General features: G+C 35.6%; 1 protein-coding gene across 1 annotated transcript; it reads right to left on the bottom strand.

Annotated features, from left to right (window-relative positions):
- Positions 1-15,167: 15,167 nt before the first annotated feature.
- On the bottom strand, positions 15,168-16,109 carry LOC100914102 (olfactory receptor 24-like). Its single transcript, XM_003760860.1, has one exon. It carries the CDS (start codon positions 16,107-16,109, stop codon positions 15,168-15,170), a length of 942 nt encoding a protein of 313 aa, XP_003760908.1.
- Positions 16,110-24,132: the final 8,023 nt, after the last annotated feature.

Genomic DNA, 24,132 nt, shown 5'->3' with positions numbered 1-24,132 from the left:
AAGATTTTATTTCCAGTTTAAAGTATTATATCACATTCTTGACTCATAAAGACTTTGTCATCTTCTAAAACCCTCAGGCTTTAATCACATGAACTGCTATGCAACCACATCTCAATTATCCTTGTTCATTGATTGTTTGAACCTCAGTGCATGATTTTCCATTAATTGTTAGTAAACATCATCTCGTTGACTTCCACTTCTCATAGCCTTCATAGCTTCCTTCCCCAAGGAAATGATGAAGAAAACTGGAATGGGCTTCGGCTTCCTGGCTTATGGACAATACCTTATTCAATCCAACTCTGCAGAACTTTTACTGCTCATACAGCTGCCTTTTCTTATTTCTTTGATCTCAAACTTCTGAGACACTTCTTGAGTAAATGCAGTCAATCATAATGCATGCTGCAATTGTCATGAAGAGTTTCCATTTCAGTCAATAAGCATTTATTGAGCACCTACTGTGTCCCAGATACTATCTGGGACTAAGCACTAAGCTTAAGCACTAAGAATCCAAGGAAAGACAAAAGACAGTTCTTGCTCTCAAGGAGCTTACATTCTACTATGGAGATATTATGCAAATTATGTACAAATAAGAAATATACCAGATAAAAAGGATATAATTAGCAGAAGGAAGATATTAGCAGTAAGGATGATTAAGAAAGGCTCTATGTGGAAGATAGGATTTTACCTGAGACTGGAAAAAATCCAAGGGTGTCAAGAGATGAAGAGGGAAAACATTGCAGGCAGTGAAAATGCCCAGAGCCAAGAAATAATGATTTGTTAAAGGAACAGAAAGAAAGCCAGCATCTGTGGATCAGAATATATCAGCAGGAATGGTCAGAGACAAAAAGGGAAGCAATGTAAGGTGTAAGAAGACTAGGAAGGTAGGGGGTAGGTTAAAGAGCCTTGAATGTCAAACTGAGGAACTGATCCTGGAGATGACAGGGAACCACTAGGGGTTATTAAGTAAAAGGGAAATAACATGATTGGACTTGCCCTTTAGGAAAATCATCTTGCCAGAAATGAAGGATGGACTGGAGTGCAGAAAACTGAGATAGGTAGACCCACCAGCAGATTATTGCAATTGAAGTGATGAGAGCCTGCCCCAGAGTGATGACAGAATCAAAGGAGAGAAGGAGATCAACTTGAGAGATATTGCAAAAGGAAAATCAACAGGCATTGATAATACATTGGCTACAGGGAGTGAGTTGACATCTGGGTTACAAGCTTAAGGGAGTAGGAGGATGAAAGTGCCTTCAAAAGTAGTAAGAAAGTTAAGAAGGGCGGGGAGGCGGTTGTAGGAAAGATAATGAGTTCAATTTTGGACAAGTTGACAAGTTGAATTTAAGAAGAAGAATATCCAGTTCAAGATGTCAAAGGCAATTAGAGATACAAATCTAAAAGTCAAAAGAGGGGTTAGGGCTGGAAAAGTAGATTTGAGAATCATCAGCATAGAGATGATAATTAAATCCATAAGAGCTAATGAGATCACCAATTGTAGTAGAGAGGGAGAAGGAGAAAAACTTGAAGGATGCCTGAATGAAGATCTAGAAAAGAAATGCACAATTAGAAATGCACACAGGAGGAGAACCGGAATAAAATGGGAAAGAAGAAAATATCAAGCAATGAGAATTGTAAGGTCAGCATTATCTTTTTTTTTTCTTTTTTTTTTAATAGCCTTTTATTTACAGGATATATACATGGGTAACTTTACAGCATTAACAATTGCCAAACCTCTTGTTCCAGTTTTTCACCTCTTACCCCCTACCCCTCCCCCAGATGTCAGGATGACCAGTAGATGTTAAGTACATTAAAATATAAATTAGATACACAATAAGTATACATGAAGGTCAGCATTATCAAAAAGACTCCAGATATATCAAGAAGAATAAGAAGTGAGAATAGGCTATTTCATCTGGCAATAATGGGAACGAGAGAGAGCGCGCGCTATTTCATTTGGAGGATAAGGTCAAAAGTTACTCTAAAGAGTGAGAGGAAAGAAAATAGAGGCACCTGTTGTAGATGCCTTTTTAAAGAAGTGGTATAAACTTTATCAGAGTAAATACCAGTCTCCAAATGATAAATGGCCAAAGGGTATGAACAGGAATATGTTCAGAAGAAAAAAATACAAACTATCAATAATCACATGAAAATTGTTTTGAAATCCCAATTTAACACAGAAACATAAATTTATGCCACATTAGGATCTATTTAACATTCAGATCTTGGCAAAGACAATAAAAATGGATAAAATTTCTTTTTGACTTGATGATTGTAAAGAACTCTGATATTCTTCTACTGTTAGAATTATGAGTAATAAGTCCAACTTCTTTGAAAATCAAAATGGAATTTTGCAAAAGGAATTTCCCCTAAAATGAAAATTATATATGCTTTAGCTCAGGGGTCACAAGACAAACTAATTGCCCACAATTGGGAAATGGCTGAAAAAATTGTGGCTTATTTAATCAATGGAACTTTTTGTGTAAGAAGAAAGAATTGATATGAAAATTTCAAGTAAATATGGGAACACTTGTGGAATAATGCATAGTGAAGAAAAACAGAACAAAAACAGCAACATACATGGTGACTACCATATAGATTAGACAATCCACAGCAGTAAATAATTTCTACAATTAGATAGGAGGAAAACCAGAATAAAATGGGAAAGAGAATATCAAGCAATGAGAATTGTGAGGGCAGCAATATCAAAAAGACTCCAAATATATCAAGAAGAATGGGAAGTGAGAATTAAATAATTAAATCCAGTAAGCAGTAAATATGGAAACACTTTTGTGAAATAATGCATAGTGTAGAAAAATAGAACAAAAATAGCAACATTCATGGTGACTACCACCACATAGATTAGACAATCCACAGCAATAAATTCATATTTACACTCAGGTAAAGAAAACCACAAAGTATAAAGAAAACCAGAACAATGAGAGCACTACTATATTAAAAAAAAAAATATATATATATATATATATATATCTTTTGAGGTGTCACCTCTTATTTACACTTGAAAAAGCCAACTGTTTAAATTTTCAGTGTGACCATTTTTCTGATTTGGAAATAAGCAAATGACACGTCAGAGCTTAATTTATTGTTTTTTTTTTTATTTCTAGGCTTAAGAAAGTGATGGAGAAATGTTAATAATGTAGATTAAATGTTAAAATTTATCCTGCTAAAGAAAGCCAGTTAAAAGACATTTGCCACCATGTCACTAGAGGAGAATAACATCAATACAATGAGGATTTGGAGTTTTGTAAGTGTAGGAGCTCCCTCTACTGAGACTGATCATAAGCAGTCTTTAACTTTGAGCCTTAAAGAGAAGTTCAAAGATATGAGAGGTTAATTTGCTTACAGTCACATAACTACAAGTATAAGAGGAAGGACCCAAGTCTTGCTGCTTCAGATCTTGTACTCTAACCATTACTCATCCTTATCTGAAAATGTATGTCTTAGTCTGCCCTCCAAGTCCTCCATGTCTCTGACAGGAGATGAATAGCAAGTTTTTTCATCACTCCTCCGAAAATATTCACAGGTCTCTTTCTGCCTCCCCCCCCCCCCCCCAAATCACTAATAGATCATAATACCTACTATGTGCCAGGCTCTATGCTAAGTACGCTATTCATTTGATCCTCACAACCTTACTTAGTAGGTGCCATTATTATTATCTCCATTTTATAGATGAGAAAACCAAGATACTCACAGGTTAAGTGCCTGAGACCAGATTTGAATACAGATTTTCAGACTCTAGGTCTAGAGCTCTATCCACTGGGCCATTTAGCTGTTGGACTAGCTAACTAACTAACCAATATATTAACTATCCCTCCTACCTTTGATCAGCAATCCATCCATACCTTTATCCAAATCACTGATTAAAATGCTAAGCAGCACAAGAACCCTAATGCACTCTACTAAAGACTTCCCTCCAAATTTACATCCATCCATTAATGTCTATCCTTTGAGCCCAATTATCCAGCCATTTCCAAATCCACTTGATTTTATCATCCAACACACATCCCTTGATCTTTTTTACAAAGATAACATAAGAGACTCTATTGAATGCTTTGCTCAAATCTAATTGAACTATATTCAAAACAATCCTGATATCAACCTCATAATCCTGTCCAAAAATGAAAATGAAATTAGTCTGGTACAACTTGTTCTTGATGAGGGCATATAGGCTCTCTGTGATCCTTTGCTTTCTTTTCTAGTGTCAGCATAAAATGTTCTGGAATTTTACCAGGAATTAAAATCAAGTTCTCAGATTAAGTCTACATAAGTCTGAAGGCTTTTTACTCTTCTTTTTGAAAAATAGGACATTTGTTCTCCAATAAATAAAAGTGCTGAGCCTGTCATCAGGAAGACTCATTTTCCTGACTTCAAATCTGGCCTCAGATACTTTCTAGCTATGTGACCCTAGATAAGTCACTTAATCCTGTTTGCCTCAATTTCTTCATCTTTAAAATAAGCTGAGAAGGAAATGGCACACCATTCCAGTGTCTCTGCCAAGAAAATCTCAGATAAAATCATAAAGAATCGTACACACCGAAAAAAATGACTGAATGATAACAATAAATTCCTGACATTTACATTCTTCTAGGGACCTTCCTCTTTAAAAACAATTGGGTTATACTACATTTTGGGATGAATGGATGAGAACTTCCTTGAATTTATAAGGCTGTCTGCCCATATTTTCATAGTCCTTATTTTATTATTCCATTGCTCTTATTTACTATTTTTGGAGGGGCCTGGACAGCTTTGAAAGGTAATAATCTCAATCATCTTTATTTCTACTGCCTACAATAGACTAAGGAAAGTCTAAGGAAAATAACTTTAGGCATGGATTGTCAATGGAAATGAGTCAATAAGTCAGTTAACAAGCTTTTGTTAAGCTCCTACTATATGCCAGTCATTGTACTAAGGAATGAAAATAAATAAAATCCAAAAAAATAGGTCCTACTCCTAAGAGTACCCAGACAAATAGGGCAGTCAAGATGCAAATAACTATCCCCAAACAAGATATACAGGGTAAATTGGAAATACTACACAGAGGAGGTCCTGGTGTTAAGGGGGGGGATCAAGAAAGGCTTCTTGTAAAAGGTAGAATTTTAGGTAAAACTTGAAGGAAGCCAGAAAAACTAAAAGATGTGGAAAGAGAGCATCCCAGAAATGGAACAGCCGGGGGAAAGGTATAGAGTTGGGACATGAAATGTCTTGTGTAAGGAATGACAAGGAACCCAGTGTCATTGGATCACAGAATGTACAAGGAAAAGACTAAAGCATAAGAAGACTAAAAAGGTAGGAGAGATCCAGGTGACAAAGAGTTTTAAAAACTAAATGGAGTATTTGATATTTAATTTTAGAATTTAACAAGAGTAGAGTTTGTTAAATTGGAGAGACATGGGAGACTTTCAGCCTTTAGGAAGATTAATTTGATTAGTTTGGAGGATGGATTGGAGTGCAGAAAGAAAAATGCTGGTGAGTTTGCCCAGCAGGTTACTATAATATTGCAGATGTAAGGTTACAAAAGCCCACACTAGAGTGCTGGCAATGTCAGAAGAGAGAAGGCATATATACAAGAGATATTACAAATGTGGAAATTAGATGACTAGACTTGGCAACTGGAATCAAATATAGATTGTAAACTTAGATTATCAGAAAGATGGTGGTGTCCTTGATAACAGTAAAACAATTTTAAAGAGGGGACAGTTTGGGGGAAAAAATATAAAGACTTACATTTTGTAAATGTTGAATTTAAGATATCTACAAGGCATCTGATTCAAAGTATCCAATAGACATTTGGAGTGAAAGTTAGCAGAGAAATTACCACTAGATAAATAGATCTTAACTTTGTTTGCCTCAGTTTCCTCATCTGCAAGGTGAGTTGGAGAAGGAAAAGGCAAGTCGTTCCATCATCTCTACCAAGAAAACCCTAAATCAGGGCACTAAAACTTGGACAAGACTGAAAAACAAATGAACAACAACAACTAATTGTCATGCCATCCCAGAGCAACCTATCTTTTTTCCCACTCAGAATGTCCATATTTAAAATGTCTTTGATATTGCTTCTATTTATATTCTCAATCTGGTTTTCAGATTGTTTATTCCCAGGAAACCAACTTGAGAAGTCAATGTGTGTTTTTCTCTTCTAAGAATGAGCTCTCCTATTCTCCCCATGTCTAAGTACCAGAATACACAGATTCATCCTAGTAATGAGGCCATCATTCCCTGGCCTCTAATTCCCTTGCCAGCCAAAGAACTGAAGAAATAATTTGGGTTCACATTCCCAGGGTCCATAAATGCAGCTACAAAGAACCATCATTTCTACCAAGAGAACAGCAGAGCAAAACTACAATGAATATACCTCTACAACTATAACCTAAGGCAAGCAAAATCTCTGTGTCTGTGACATGATAATGAGCACTGCACATGCATTAACTATGAAATTCCCATTTAACTATGGAACTGAGCCGGAAAGAACTTGAGAAGTCTAGAACTAGAACTTCATACAAGAATCTTTTCAATAGCATTGCAATAAGATGCTCTTCTAGCTTCTTCTTGGACACCTCCATAATAAGGAGATCACTATTCTTCAAAGCATCTCGTTCTTTTGTTAAACAACTTAGGCTATCAGCAAATTTCTTCTTGGTAATAATAGCTTTCTCTAGAATGGGATGGGGAGGGAGGGAGAAAAAAATTTTAAAGTACACAACAAAGAACAAAAGAAATTTTAAAAGAAGCACAGAAAACAGGGCAACTTTGAAAAACTGTGTAGTATTTATTACATAGTTTTTTTTTTAAAAGGTAAACAGTGTGAAATAAAAATTCATAGTTTTATACTGAATCCTCTTTTTATGTTGTGTTGTGTACATGGAAATGTTCTGGTTTTTTCCTTTCTGTACTTACATTCAAAATGAATTTTTAAAAATTTAGGATTTGGGACCACTAAATTAAAACTATTACATTACACATTCATAAAACATCAGGTTGGAAAGGATTCCAGAGTTGATCAAGGGCAACCTCTATCTTGACAAGAATACTCTCTACAATATCTCTGACGAGGCTTTATCCAGACTTTGAATGGAAATCTCCAGGAAATGGGATCCTAATGGGTAACCCACTTTATTTTAGAAATAACACTACATAGGTCGTGTTTTGACTATGTTATTAGCAGGAAATCAATCAACAACTCAGTTAGCATTTATTAAGTGCCTGCTGTAGGGAAGGCACTACTATGTGTGATTGTTAAATGTCATTTGCTTAAAAATAATGTGTCTCTGGTTAGAAAAGCACTGGAAATGACTGACATTGGCAAGGACTCAGTAGCTATGGTTTTGAGTGAAATGATGATTTATACAAAATGCCTTTGATCTGAGTGAGCCTTCTGGAGTCCAAGAGTGAGGAAAGGTCCCAAGTACTACATTATCAAATCTTATGACCCAGAGGCATAGTTTCAAGAATCCAAATTCATCTTTGCATCAAAATAAGGAGTTAAAGCACTACATTTGTGGAGGTACTTTCTATAGCTATATTGAAGTTGCAGTTAATTGGTAACACAAGGATGAGGTCATAATGTGATGTCTTTTGTGTCTTACTGCATTCTATTTGATGGGCTGCCTAAGAAGTGTAGACTGAGTTTAGAATAAGGTCCCTTAGAGAATAACTGTTATCCTATTCACAAATGTTTCTGAGTTACAAAAGCTCTTCCAAGAAGGGCAAGACATTACTTTACTTCTCTGATATCTTCCTTTTAGATGGTCAGTACCTCCACCTTGATCACAGGGCTGGCTGAAGCAAACATAATTGAAGAGCCCAGAATGACAAAGATTATATTCTCTGTTCATAAGCAGAAAATGTCTGGTGAACGAAATTCAGTTCTAAGGAATACATTTTAAGAGAAATATTGACAGATGCAATGAATATAGAAGAGGACAGCAAAAATGATGAATATAGTCTTCAAAAGTCTGAAAGACTGCCATGTGGAACATAAATCAATCTTGTTCTGCTGAGCCAAAGAAGGAAGAACTAGAATAAATTGGTAGAAGATCCAGAAAGAAGCCAATATGGCAAAATGTCATCAAGGATAGTCCACTTCCTCCAACACCAACCTTCCACAAAAATCTAGAAAATGCACCTGAGAAACGCTTATTGGTAAATCCCAAAAACCCACAGTGAATCATTTCTTCATCCCAGATTAACATAGGGATTCAGATAGAGAGGTCTATGCACACTAGGAATAAACTCTGGCCAGGAGCACATAATGTGAAGCATTTTAGTGCCTAAGGACTGAAAAAAAGTTCAAGATCCATGCCAAGGCTCTGATATTTTATAAAGGAAGTGGGAAGACGTGCCAAATGGCAGCTCTGTCACCAATTATATGTTTTTCTGCATCACAGATTCAACAGGGATTATAAAGGGAATTTGCACACAGGAATGGTGTTCCAGGATAAAGAGCAGTCACCAGCTTGTGTGCTGAGTATATGACAAAGAAGCTAAAAACACAAACCTAGAAGTAATTTATAGAAAAAGTTTCAAAGAAAAACACAGCTTGTGTATGAATCCCACAAGAATTCTTGGAAGAGATGAAGAAAACATTTGTTTTGTTTTGGTTTGGTTTTGCTGAGGCAATTGGGGTTAAGTGACTTGTCCAGGATCATACAGCTAGGAAGTATTAAGTGTCTGAAGAAAACATTTCTTAAAAGAGCCAAAAAATATTTTTTAAAACAAATTAAAATGGTAGGTGGAAAATAGAAGGAATATTTGGAAAGAGAATTAAAAGACTAGAACAAAAGATACAGTATCTTACTTAAGAAAAGGACTCCTTGAACATTGGAATCAGACAAATAGAAACAAATAATTCACAAGAAAATGAAAAAATGTTAAAACTAAATTGAAGCTGAAAAAATAAAAGAAAATGAAAGGTATCTTATAGAAAAAACCAACATGGGAAACAGATGAGGACAGCTAATTTAAGAACCACTAAACTATGTAAAAGCAGTGACCAAAAAAAATTATCGAGATATATGTTTCAAATAACCATAAATCAAAATTGTCCAGATCTCTTAGAACCAGACAAGAAAAGTAAAAATAGAAAGGATCCACTAATGGCTTCCTGAATGAACTCCCCCAAATGAAAACTCACAGAACATCAATCAAAATATAGAGTTTCTAAGTCAAAGAGGAAAATACTGCAAGAAGTCAAAGAATTAAAGTATCAAAAAATCACAATCAGATTCACACAGTACTAGTTCAAACTCAACCTCAGAATTTACTTGCTGTATGACCTGGGCAACTCATTTAACTTCTAACTGTTTCAGATTCCTCACCTGTAAAATGGATATAAAAATAGTACCTACCTCTCAGGGTTGTTATGAGGACTAAATAAGATAACATTTGCAAAACCTTTAGTGCAATTCTTGAGACAGTGATTATTGAATAAATTTCTTCAAGACAATGTAATAGCAAAAGTAGATCTAACTAAAAGAGACAAAAAGAGAAATTAGATTTGCTGAAAGGTACTATAGACAATAAATTAATATCATTATTAACTATACAGGCACCAAATAGCATAGGAACTAAATTGATAAAGGAAACATTGAGTTACAAGAAAAAATAATAAAATTATAAAAGTTGGAAATCTTAATTTGCCTATAGATCTAGATAAGTCTAAACAAACAAACAAAAAAGAAAGAAATGAAGGGCCTGAGTAAAATTGTAGAAAAATTATATATGCTAGATCTCTGGAGAATACTGAATAGGAATATAAAAGGAACACACATAATTCTGAATTGTGTATAGCACCTTCATAAAAATTAACCACTTAGAATAGAATCAAGAAAATAGTGTACATAGCAACAAGAAGATTATAAGATGATAATTTCTGACAAACATAACTCTCTTCAAGAGTGAGGTGATTCAGGCTAGTTGCAATGCTCTTATGATTGAGAGAACCATCTGTATCCAGAGAGAGGACTGTGGGAACTGAGTGTGGATCACAACATAGTATTTTCACTTTTTTGTTATTTGTTTGCTTGTACTTTGTTTTCTTTCTCTTTTTTTTTTTTTGATCTGATTTTTCTTTTGCATCATGATAATTGTGGAAATATATAGAGAAAAATTACACATTTAACACATATTGAATTACTTGCCATCTAGAGAAGGAGGTAAGATGAAGGAAGGAAAAAAATTTTTTGGAATACAAGGTTTGCAAGGGTGAATATTGAAAACTATCTATGCACATTTTTTTTTGAAAATAAAAGCTTTTAGAAAATTGACCACTTAGTAGGTTGTAAAAACTCTCAAACAAATGAAAAAAGCAGAAAGATCAAATACATCATTTGCAGACCATAATACAATAAAAATTATATTCAACAAGAGAACTTTAAAGCAAATATTTAAAAATTACTAGAGAACACATAACTTAATCATGAAGGCAGGATATCAATAAACAAAATAAGGAAACAATTAATAATTTCATTAAAGTTAATAGCAACAGTGAGAAAACATAACAAAATTCCAGAAATGGAGCCAAAGTAGTACATGTGGGAAATGTTTTTTTAATCTATGTACTTTCATCAGTAAAGGAGAAAAAAAAGCAAATCAATTACTTGAACATGCTACTTAAAAAAAAAAAAAAAACACTAAAAAACCAACAAATCTAAAACTCCCAATCAAACACCAAAATAGAAATGCCACACATTAAAGAACAGATTAATAATAAAGGAAAATAGTGTTAATAATAAATGATACTAGGAGCTTTTTAAAAAACAAAATTGCTAAGTCAATAACTAAGTTGATTTTTTAAAAGAAGAAAACCAAGTTACTCATATCAAAAATCAAAAAGCTGAATTCACAATCAAAAAAGACAAGATGAAAAAAATTACCAGGTGCGATTTTGCCAAATTACATGGCAATAAAATTGACAATCTAAATTAGATGGATGAAATTTACAAATAAATAAAATGCCAAGATTACCAGATGTAGAAATAGGAAATTTAAATAACCTTATCTTAGAAAAAAGAACTTTAATGTTATGAATTAACTCCCAAAGGAAAAAAAAAAATAGGACCAAATGGGTTTATAAGCAAATTCAATCAAACATTTAAAGAATAATTAATTTAAATACTACATCAACCATATGAGAAAATGGGAAAAAAGGGGGAGGGAACCTATCAAATTCCTTCAATGAGACAAATAAGGCCTTGATAACCAAAGCAAAGAGAAAATTTTGTCTTCACCTTAAAAAGAAAACTATAGACCAATATTCTTGAGTATTAATGTAATTAATTAATATGTATTAAATTTTAGATAAAATGTTAGCAAAAAAAATTTCAGCAGCATAATACAAGGATTATATACACTATGACCAACCTGATTTTACACCAGGAATGCTGAGCTGTTTTAAGAATAGGAAATTTGTAAAGATAATCAACTATATTAATAACAAGAGCAAAAAAAAGTAGCATATAATTATATTAATAGATGCAGAAGAGGTTTTTGACAAGGTTCAGCATCCATTCTTGTTTTTAATAACTATAAAAACATAAGAATAAAGGAATATTTTGTTAATATAATAGGTGGTATTTATCTGAAACAAAGAATCAGCATTAACTGTAATAGAGATAAACTAGAAGTCTTTCCAATGAGACCACAAATAAAGCAAGGATATCCATAATATCATTATTATTCAATATACTGCTAAGAACAATAACTGTAACAAGAAGACAAGAAAAAATAAATGAATAAACATAGGTAATGAGGAAATAAAATTGCCACATTTTGCAAATTATTTGATATTTACTTACAGAAGCTTAATACAGCAAACAAAGACCAATCAAAACATTTAACAAACTCCTGCAGGACACAAAATTAAACTCAGATAAATCATCAGAATATCTACATATGACCAAAAAAATCTCACAAGATAAAATAAAAGAGAAATTCCATTGAAAATAACTCCAGAAAGCATTAAATACTTAGCAGTCTACCTACTAGTACAAACAACAGGAACCATATGAATAAAATTATAAAACGTTCTTCAGTAAATAGTGGCAAATCTAAATGATGGGACATATACAAATTATTTGTGGGAAGTCTGAGCCATAAAATAAAAATGACAATGCTACCTAAGTTAATTTGTTTATTCAGTATCATATCAATTAAACTACCAAGGGTTTGCTTCATAAAAGTGAAAAAAAAATAACAAAATGTGTCTAGTTAAAGAAAAGATTAATAATATCAAAGGAATAAATGAAAAAAAAAGAGGGAACAAAGAAGGACTAGCACTACCAGATTCAAATTATACTACAAAGCTGTGATCATCAGAACAATTTGATATTAAGTAAAAAATAGAGGAGTTTATCAGATCAGGTATGCTATATACAGAAGCAAATGAGTATAGTTGCCTAGTGTTTGATAAACTCAAAGATCCAAGCTGTCAGGAAAATATTTCACTACTAAACAAAAACTAGTGAAAAAACTAGAAAGCAGTCTGACAGAAACTAGGCATAGACCAATATCTCATATCATACAACTGAAATAAGTTCAAAATGGATATATAACTTGAGCCAAAAATTAGGACAAACAAATTAAAGAGGCAAGGAAGAAATTGCCTGTTAGATATTTGAAAAGATCAAGACCAAATAAGAGATATAAAGGTGAATTAGAGGCAATACTATTTTAATTAAAACTTAAAAGTGGGAGCAGCTAGGTGGTGCAGTGGATAGAACACCAGCCCTGAAGTCAGGAGGACCTGAGTTCAAATATGACCTCAGACACTTTGCTCTTCCTAGCTATGTGACCCCTGGGCAAGTCACTTAACCCCAATTGCCTCAGCAAAAAAAAACAAACAAACAAACAAACAAAACTTAAAAGTGTTTGCATAACAAAGAGAATTCAGCTAGGGTTAGAAGAAAATTAGGTAAATAGGAGGGAATACATTTTTAGCAAGTTTTTCTGATAAAGATGTCATTTGTAAGCTAGAGAACTGATTCAAAATTTATGAGTCATTCCACAATTGATACATGGGAAGATGATGATGATAGCTAATATTTGTATAGTGCCAGGCACTATTCTTGATATTTTACAATTATCTCATTTTATTCTCAAAGTAACCTGAGAGGCAATATGGTATCCCCATTTTACAGATGAAGGAACTGAAGTCAACAGAAATTAAGTGACTTACCCAGGAGAACATAGTAAATATCTGAGCCAGATTTAAACTCAGATATTCCTGACTTCAGGCTCAGTTCCCTATCCAATATATTTCTGCTATACTGTGCTAACTAACTCTCCCTCAGAAATTTATGTCTTTAAAAGTAGTGAGCTTCCTGGTATTGGAGATGTGAAAGAACAGGGTAGGTAGCCACTTGTCAGAGATATTGCAAGGTTAAATGCTGTCTTGGTCAAGAGGTTGAATTAAATGATCAACTAGATAATCTCAGACAGACACCGAATCAATGGTTTAAACAAGAGACATGCAGTAATACTTAAGGATAAACAAATCTCCCAAATGAGACTCCCAAATGGATACGTAGGATTATGCAGAATCCAATGGGGCAGAGAGTCAAGAAGTCTTGGTGGGTAATGATAGAAAGTAAATGAACCAAAAGGCTATTAGAGAAACAGAGGTCCAGATCCATACTTCCTACACATCTTCATTTTGTACAATCTCACCAAACCCAGTCCTCTTCCAACCAATGAATAGAAATATGGGTCCAAATAGAACAGCCAAGATGAACATCATCTTTGCCTTTAGAGCAACTTCCAAGGTCTGAGGAAAAAAATGACTGTCTCTCTCCTCTTGCCTCAATCACTCAGCCTCACCCTACATTGCCCATTCCCATCCAACCTCCACCTATCTCAATCAGCGTCCTCCTGTCTCACCCCTTCTCATTCATTCCCCTCCATCTCTTCATCTATTCATTCCCAATCTTTCTCTCCCTCACAAACCACACTGCTCCTTATTCCTTTCTCCACTTTTCTTCCCCTTGCATTTCTTTCCCCAATTTCATTGCATCATTTAACCTTACCCTACTTCATATGACCTCCACCCTAAACAGTCTCTCGAAATTTTATTTTCCCTGATCTTGCCACACTTCTCTTTACTCGGGACTCATGACACCTCTACCATCTTTTATCTTTCTTCTGTCAGCTCCTCAGTCCAGTACAACTTCATTCAGTCTTACCCAGCCTCCATCCACCTCACCCATATTCCTGCACCTAACCCACTTTCACCTACTTTCCTCCAGCATTCTCTCAATAATGAAATGAGACCTTTGTTTAAAAAAATATATATCATTTAGCACAGTCCCTGGCATGTAGTGGGGATTACATAAATACTTATTCTCTTCCCCTCTCACTTCTCAAGAAACCGCTTCGATGTTTCCCACCTCAATTTGTTTCAGCCAGTCTTTCCTTATTTCCCTAAAATTCATCCCACTTCCTCCCTTCTATAACAATCTTTCCTCTCCTAACACATCCTCATCCAGCCTCATCCCAGTTTAGCCAATCTCATCAAATTTTACTTATCCTCATCACACCTTACCCAACTTTACCTGATATCCTATTTTATCTATCCCAATCTCCTGTCACCCAACCTTATCTTTACTCATTCAATTTTATGTCTCCTCATACTACCTAATCCTATATGATCATCCTCCCTTTCCCAAGAAAACACAGCATAGATAAAAGTATGAGAAAATGGATGGTGGCCAACTCAAGACAGGAAGAGTTATTGTCTCCATATTTGTTTTGGTACATTGAAAACTGCCTGTGACCAATTCTTAAATTCCCTAGCTTAACCTTCAAAATACATGGGTAATTACATATGTTTCTGAATTATTTACTGAGGAACCAGTCATGGTTAGAAAGTTCGTGTTGTACTATCTGATGACTCCTTTGCCCCAGCTATAAAACAGAGTGACTTGAACCTGGGTTGGATGAATAAAAAATGGATCCAGTAAATTGTTCCAGATGTGTAGGGGCCTTTGCTATACCTAGGTTTGGGATTGCAGAAATTCCCTGAGGTTTGGAATCCAATTCTAAAACTATTATCCAAAAATGTGCACATTTCCAACCCAGAAGTCTGCACCCAGCCCAGGTTTCCATCATTAGATCCTACTTCTCCAGAGCAACCAACATGGAAAGTCCCAAAGAAAATGTCATGGAGATGAGGTAATTTTCCTATTGGCAAGCTTTTTCAAAGCTCCTTTCAGATCTCTGCTACGCAGGCTGTAGATGAAGGGGTTCAGCATGGGAGTGACCACAGTGTACATCACAGCAGAAGCTTTATCCTTCACAGCTGTGTGGATAGAGGAGGGGCTAAGGTAGACTCCGATAGTGGTCCCATAGAAGAGCGCCACCACAGAGAGGTGGGAGCTACAGGTGGAGAAGGCTTTCCTCCTGCCCCCTGCGGAGGGGACCTTGAGAATAGCCACAACAATTCGGGCATAGGAGGCAAGGATGCAGAGGAAGGGGGTGACAATCACCATCCCACCCACAATAAGCACCAAGATTTTGTTGACTGTGGTGTCAGAACAGGACAATCGGAGCAGTGGTGTGAGATCACAGAAGAAGTGAGGGAGCTCAGTGCTGGCACAGAAGAACAAACGAGACATCAGGAGGGTGTGTGCCAGGGAAATCAGGCTGGAGAAAACCCAGGGCCCGCCTACCAGCAGCCCACAGAGACGAGGGCTCATGATTGTCATGTAGTGAAGTGGATGACAGATGGCCACAAAGCGGTCATAAGCCATCACAGCAATCAAGACACTGTCCATGATTCCAAAAAAATGGAAAAAATACATCTGTGTCAGGCAGCAGACATATGAAATGGACTTAGTCCTGGACTGAATGTTTGCCAGCATCTTTGGGACAGTGTTAGTGGCCAGGCAGAGGTCGACAAAGGAGAGATTGGCGAGGAAGAAGTACATAGGAGTGTGGAGGTGTGAATCAGAGGTAATGGCCAGGATGATCAGGACGTTCCCAGTCACGGTGACAACGTACATGCACAAGAATATTGCGAAGAGGAGAGGCTGCTGCTCGGGCTTGTCTGAAAGTCCCAGGAGGAAGAATTCTTGAGCATTTGTTTTATTCCCTAGATCCATGTATCTGGGGGGGGAAAGAGTGGTTTATGACATCACTACTAGAGCCTTCAAGCAGCAGGTGGATAACTACCCTCAGAAAGACTATAGCATTAACTAAGAAGTTGTACTAGATATGCACAAATGGAGTATAACTAGACCTTTGTGAATACAATCTCATTCCCTGTAATACTTTTAGCTGATATTTTATATAGCCAATTCATATTGAGCTTGTGGTTCACTAAAACCCCCAGACCTTTTCCACCTGAACTGTGTCTAGCCACACTCCCACATTGCTGTACTTTGCAATGAATGCTTTAGACTCAGATGCAGAGCTTTACTCATCCTTATGAAATTGTATTAGGACAATATTATTCACTTGATTTCTGAAGTCACCTTTTTCTTCTCAGGAGAGGTCACATTTTTACACTTCTAAGAGCAATGGGAGAAAGTTAGAGAGCTTCATTTTAGCTCTTAATTAGAGCTCTTAATAATGAAAGATGCTCAAATATGAAATTTTCTGGCATAGGAGGTTAACTCCTCCTTGCTTAAATTGTTGAGAAGACAGATAGGTAATATGTCCAGGATGCTATAAGAAGTATTCATGATTCAGGTACTGATTGGATTAGAAGCCCTTTGAAATCCCTTAAGACTGAGATTCTGTAATTCTCAGATCCTATAATTCCAGAATTCTACTATTAATCTGTATTATACTCATAAAATCATATCCTAAAATTGTTTACTTGGGAGATTTCCGAGAAGGAATGAGCATTTGTTTTATTCCCTAGTTCCATGTATCTGGAGGGAAAGAGTGGTTTATGACTTCACTGCTAGCAGCCTTCAAGTAGCAGACAGATAACTACCATCAGGGAGACTATAGCATTGGGTACTAGATATGCACAAATGGAGTATAACTTTGTGAGTGCAATCTCAGTCCCCTTTCATAGTTTTAGCTGATATTTTATATAGTTAATTCATATTGAGCTTGTGGTCCACTAAAACCCCAGACCTTTTTCACATGAACTGTGTCTAGCCACATTCCCACATTGCTAAACTTTGCAGTGAATGCTTTGAACTCAAATGCAGAGCTTTATTTGTTCTTATGAAATTATATTAAGACAAAGATTGAAAATCTAGTTCTTTGAAAGAAAAATCCAATTGTTAGAAAGATGAGAGGCAGCCATGAAATATTGGGTAGATAGCAAAATGACCTTGGAGTCTGGAAGATTTGAGTTCAAATCCGGTCTTAGACATATTCTAACTGTGTGACCCAAGATGTGCCATTTAGCTTTTCCTTTAGGCAACTGTCTATAAGACTATAAATTGTGGAGAAGACATCAACCTGCTTTCTCATCTAAGAGTTCTCTTTACCAATGAAATCTCAAGTTCAGTCTCTCTCTTTTTCTCCACTGAACCAAAACATCTGCCTTCTGCAACCAATAAAAGTGAGCCCTCTTGCCCCCACATCCCATTCCACAATGTTCTTCCATAAATTCGTAGACAATTCTTGTGTCTCCTACCTCCCAAGATTTCTCTAGTTCCTTTAGCCTGGTTGTTATTCCCCTTCCCATACTTGGTAGAGTTTTTCTGAATGCAGTGAAACTTATCAATTTAATTCCCAAATGTAATCCAAGAATAAAACATAATATTCCATATAAAGTCTGAAACAGAGCAAAGAAACAATTATCTAATTTGATGTAAACACTAAAGCGCAAATTAGCTTTCTTGAGTATCTTCAGACTGTTGTAGTGACAGCACAAACCTTTGCCACATGACTTTTTCTCAAGCCAAAGCTCTCTACATTTGAGATATATGATTTTAATTTAATTGCTGGACTTAGCATTTATTTTTGGTAAATTTAATTTTACTCGATTCAACCCATTATTCCAGTCAATGAAGCACTTTTAGAATATTGATTCTGCCATCTAATAGATTGTCTTTTTTCTAATATCTAATTAAGACAATCTAATAGATGGTCTCAATTTTATGTTATTTACAAATAGGACAAATCTTCTATATCTTCCTCCATTGATAAGTTAAAGGAGAGAATCCTAGATGGTGAAGGTTAAGTCTATACCACATGAGAATTGTTAAAGGGAACTGGAGAAGAAATGACTCAAATAGGACATGATCTTTGTCTTCAAGATTAGGCTCCATCTGGAGTATTCTGTTATTGCATTCTATTTTGGGAATGATAAGGACAGGTTGGAATAAATCCAGAAGGGCTACCAGCAGTAACATGCCAGCAAATGTTTAACAACTGACTCTATGGGGGAAAATGTATTCAGAACAGTTTGAAGTCTAATTTGCATTATCAACATTCTCTCCATCACTTTTTCAAACCTCAATGACTGAAAAACAATGAATCAAGCTCTGAATTTTTTTTATTGTTCAGTCATTTTTCAGTCATGTCTGACTCCAACTACTCCAATAATCCCAATTAGAATTGAAATTTTTGGGCAAAAATGCTAAAGTGGTTTACCCTTCCCTTCTCCAGCTCATTTTACAAATGAGGAAACTAAGACAAACAAGGTTAACTGATTTGCCCAGTATCACACAGCTAGTAAGAGAAGCTGTATTTGAACTCAGGAAAATGTCTTTCTGATTCCATGACCAGGACTCTATTCCCTCTGCCACCTAGAAACCCTTAAATTTCCAAGAAGCAAATTTTCACACTGAAAATTTAATAATCAACTCTCAGAAGCCTGCACAAGTCCCCAAAGGGGAGACTTAAAACCATGTTGAAAGAACTGGAGAACTTTTAGGTAACTAGATAAACGACAAATAATTATAAGATTAAAAAGACAGGAACAAAGACAGTAATCACAGAACACAGCTCAGGAACTCCACGCTTCTTAAAAGCCCTTTTGATTCTAAAATTCCATGACTCTAAGACACTTCTTTCCAGGAAGACAATGTTAAACACTAATTAAACATTAAACAATTTAATAAGATGGTTCACATATATGATCTTGTGGAAGTTCAATGTCCTACATATCCCAAAATTTCCTTTCATTTTCAATTTAAATTTTGGTTACATATTCATGACTCCAAGTAAATACATTCTTACAAGTTTTGTTACAGTACACTCCACCAGGAACTCATCATTTACTATGTTTCACTCTAGTGTCCAAACCTCCAAAAATGGTTCCCAGAAAACTATTTTTTCCTAACCATATGTTCATTTTCCAAAACTAACTTTCTCTTCCAAAGCCCTCATCTTCACTGGTAAACAGTGATGGCTCCTAATGTATTCAATCTCTTGCCCAAGATTTCAGAATCTTTAGCAATGCTGTCTAGGTTTCCTCTGGTCACATCATTTATGCCCACATGAATAATCAGAGTCATCATAGTATAGATGATACCATCTATCATGATCTGGATATATGGATTCAAAAAGATAGTAAAACTCTCCATTGTTATTCTTGGATTCACAAATGACTACTTCAGTAGCATTCAATGATGAATCACCAAACACCATCATTATTCGTTTCTTGTCTCTTACTAGATGATCTCAATCCTGATGGTCCCTGGGAATCCATAGCATCATTCCTTGGGACACAACCAGCTGATTCATCTTCAGGTTGTCCAGCACCTCTGCCTTGGGAAGAACCACATAACTGTTGGCTAGCTCCAAGTTCAGCAATCCTTCTTTCTTTTCTCCTACATCTTAGATTCTTCCACACTTTTACCACAGAGTCTTTTACCACCATATAGCAAGAACTTAATAACCTCATGTGACTTATTGACTGATTCTAACTTGGTGCCCAAATCAAGAATCTATCTGTCTATTCAAATTGTTTTTCTTCTTCTTTTCACATTGAAGGTTTTCTTCACTTTTTTCAAGAATACTTCGTTCTTCTTATATCCTGAGGAATAGAGAAGCATTCCTCCAACCTTTTTTTAATCTCTTCTAGGAAGATTAGCTAACAAATTGAGAATAGATAATGGAAACTTAATCATGGCCAAAATATTAACATTGCATACTCAGTGAGGATCACTATAAAATTCTGCTTGCTCATTATGCTTTCTGAAAATGAGATACTCATTCCTTCTCACTCCTGTTGTATATCACCTAAGAGTTTTGGTAGCAAACTATGTATGGACAAATTTGATTCTAGAATGGTCGGTTTCTTTACCTCATTAGCCTTTTGTTAACATGATGACAACTATCCCCAACTTCCTTTCCCTTCTCTTATCAATTGCTTACCTTATCTTGCCCACTATTCATCTTTTTTCTTGGAGTTCATCTCCTACTTCACCTCCCTTATAAGTCTTTCTCTTTTTTTCCTACTTCATCTTGAGTTCTTCTCTTTCTATTCCTCCTTCTTTTTTTCTTCCTCAGATCCTTTTTCTTTTCCTCCTCTTCATATCTTTCTGCTTCTCCTCCTTCAACTTTGGGTCTTCTCATTCTTCTTTAGTTAGTCAGTCAGCAAATAAACATTTATTAAGTGCTTATTCTGTTCCAGGCACTTTGCCAAGTATCCAGAATTACAAAAAAAAAAAAAAAAAAAAAAAAAATCAAGTTAACTGTTCCTGTCCCCAAAGAACTCACATTCTAATAGGGGGAAAATATGTAATCAATTAAGGTCATGCAAGATATTAGCGAACAGATGAAAGTTAATCTCAGAAAGGAAGATATAGATGGTTGGAAGAATGAGGAAAGGCTTTATTCAAAAGGTGGAATTTGTGGTGAGCCTGTAAGGAAACCAGGAAAAGCAAGATATGAAGGTGAAGAGTGAGATCATTCCAGGAAAAGAAAACAACTAGTGCAAAATCACAGAGAAAAGAGTTGGAGTATCTTTTGTGAGGAACATCTAATCGTACAAACCATCTGCTTATTGTGCTTCAGTTTCTCAGGGACCCCAAATTTGCCCTTCCCAAATTCAATCTCAGACAGACATTCAAATCCCAGCAACCAGCAAATACCACTACTTCTTGTAGAAGCGCATTTCCACTTTGGAACATCTGTAATAGTTAGAAAGTTTCTTCTTAGATTGAATTGAAATCTATTTCTCTCCAAGGCAACCCCAATAAACTTTGAATAGAAAATGTCATCTGTATCCAGAAAAAGAACTATGGAGACCAAATGCAAATCAACACATGCTATGTCTACACCTTTTTCTTTTTTTTCTGTCCCATGATTTTTCCCTTGTGTTCTGATTTTTCTTTCCCAACATGATTCATAAAGCAATATGTATTTTAAAAATAAATAAATAACAATTGTTTTAAAAGAGATCTATTTCTCTACATGTACTAGCCATTACTTTCAGTAATGCCACCTGATACTAACCCAATCTCTTCTACCTAACAGTCTTTCAGATGCTCCAACAGTCAGCTATCATGACTCCTCTAATATCACCTCTTCTCCAAGCTAAACTTTCTCAATTCCTTCATCCAGTCCTCAAATCAATTTAATTCAACAAGCTTGTATTGAGAGCATAATTCTGGATGTTGGGGAAATAATGACAGAAATTAAATAGTTCCTACCTTCAGGGAATTTGCATTCTACATCTTTATGTGACAACATAAAATTTTACCTTTATCTCCATTAAATTTCATCTTATTAGATTCTCATCTATAAAATGCATTTTGACCAAATACTCTACAAAATCCCTTTCTATGTTATAGTAAGTCTCAATCCACCATTCTAGCCTTTCAACTTTTTTTTATTTTACTTTATTCCTATTGACTTCATTCTGTGAACTTTTGTACAACCATAATGTATAGTGACACTAGACTAGAGGCATTAGACCTAGAATTAAGAAGTCCTAGATTCAGATTCAGCTCTAACACTTATTAGCTGTATAACTCTGGACAAGTCACTTATCTTGTCTGTGTCATAGTTTCCAAAACAAATGGACTCAATAACCCTCTAACTTCCCTTCTAGCACTTTCTATCATTCTATTACCTCCTCTATGATTCTTCTTTGAACATCTCATTTTTTGTCCTGCATACTCACTCAGGTTACAATTTTTTCTGTGCCTCTTTGTCCATTTTCTTGTGTATCAGTGTAAAACCCTCTTGATCAAGATGTTGATATTAAAGACAAAAAGATGTTCCCAGCTCTGGCAAGATCCTTATTGCCCATCACCCCAAAGTCCCCTCACTCAAATATTATAAATTATGGCTCAGATCCTGTCTCCAATACTTACTATGTGATCCTGAACAAGTTAATCACTTCTTTGAGCCTTTTTCTACACTTATAAAATGGGGGTGATATTTGCACTACCAACATTATCACTAACACCATTTTCTTAGCTAGCTACTTATTCCCCATATCTTCCTTCCTCTTCTAAAATCCCAACTTTCATCAACAAAGCAGCATAGCTGGAAGAGACCTCAGAATTCACCTAGTCTAATTCCCTTCACAAATGAAGAAACTGATACTCACTGTATTACAGTGGGTATCCAAAGTCACACCAGTAAAAAGCAACAGGGTCATGATTTAAATGCAAGTCTTGTGGCAAAGTTTAGGGTTCTCACCTCTGTTCCCTGATGAGGTAGATGAGATGAAAATATCAATTCCCTTCTTTAGTACTCAAAACTTCAAGGGCAGAAGACTTGAATTTGAGATTTCTGCTGCTTCTATCACTTGTTCTATACATATCAGCAGAAGGAGAGTAATTTGAGGGAAGGGCAAATCTTGAAAAATTCTGGCACTTTTTTCAAGCATCCTTTGAGGAAACAGTTTACCTAGAGTAATCAGGTCAAATGAGTGAGTTTGATATAGACCCAGGCACACTCATGCCTGTGCTACTTATTTGGAACATGATACCTGTTGACACACAATTTTTGGTGTACATGTGTCTATTCACTTTATATGCAAGTGCTCTTTATATCCAAGAAATATGTGTTCATTAGTCTCATTCCCACAGCTGCAGGCATGGGGATCAATGTTCAGGATGGCTTCAGTAAATTCTAAGAACATAGAACAAAATATGTCAGAGCTTAGAGGTCCTTAGAATGTAGATTATAGAGGTGAAAAGAAACAGAATATATATCATCAGAATTGATAGGGACATTAAGACATAAAGCATCAGAGTAGAAAGGGATCTTTCTAAGATCTTGGTACATATGACAAAATATAGATCAGAATGCTTTGCCCAAGTTCTCATCAGGAGCCAGGAATGGAGCTAGGATGAGAATCCAATCTCCTGCCTCCCCAACAATGGCTGTCCCCATACCCTGTTCTGCTTCCCTTACTGAGTTGCAAAGAATTAAGTGCTCCTGCAATTGACCAGGCCAAATAGGTGGAAATTTTTCCTAAGATGGTTGGAATGATAAAACAAAAAAAATTTTGCTGCTCTTCTTTCTAAGGGAACCAAAGAAAGAAATGCTTATGATTATTCCTTTGGGGTAACTGTACTATAACCAAAAGCCAATTCCAAAGGGAGAACGAGATTTTTCCCTAGTCTAGTGTTGATCTGCCATCTGTAATGTTTCTGGAAGCTTGGCAAAAGGAAATCTTTTGGGTATACCCCTATCTTAGCTACAAGAGCAGTAGAAGTCCAAGACCAACAGCTAGTTCTTCACTGTTATTGTACCAGGAGCCAGATTTGGTTTCCATGGCATCTAAACACAACTTTAATGTTCCCCAATACAACAACTGTGAATCTACACAGATCCACTGCCAAAATCCATTTATGAAGACCAGTGGTCAGCCTTTCCTTGAAAATGTCTAGAAATAATGTAACCACAACTTTCCATAGGAATCAAGTCCATTTGAGAAAGGTTTTCTTAACATTCAGCTTAAATCTGCTTCTTGTAATTCCTCACCCCCACTTCATTGTCCCTAGTTCTGCTCTCTGAAGCCAAACAAAAACTAATCCACTTTCCACATGACTACCATTCAAATATTGGCAAACAGCTTCCATATCTCCCTTCAATCTTCTTTTTTCTAGATTCTCCAAAGCTTTTCAGATGGCGTGAAACTTCCCTATTCTAATTGCCTTCCTCTGAACATTCTCCAGCTTATTAATGTCCTTCCTAATAAAATTTGGTGCCAGTGATATTGCTTCAAATGTGACCTTGCAGGACTATTGC

This window comes from Sarcophilus harrisii, chromosome 1 (genome assembly GCF_902635505.1).
Source record: "Sarcophilus harrisii chromosome 1, mSarHar1.11, whole genome shotgun sequence".
Classification (NCBI taxonomy): domain Eukaryota; kingdom Metazoa; phylum Chordata; class Mammalia; order Dasyuromorphia; family Dasyuridae; genus Sarcophilus; species Sarcophilus harrisii.
Note: the sequence above shows the minus strand (reverse complement) of the source record. Positions and strands in the feature narration are given on the sequence as shown.

Excerpts from the sequence above, each read along its gene's own strand:
- LOC100914102 (XM_003760860.1), bottom strand. The coding sequence starts at position 16,109 with ATGGATCTAGGGAATAAAACAAATGCTCAAGAATTCTTCCTCCTGGGA.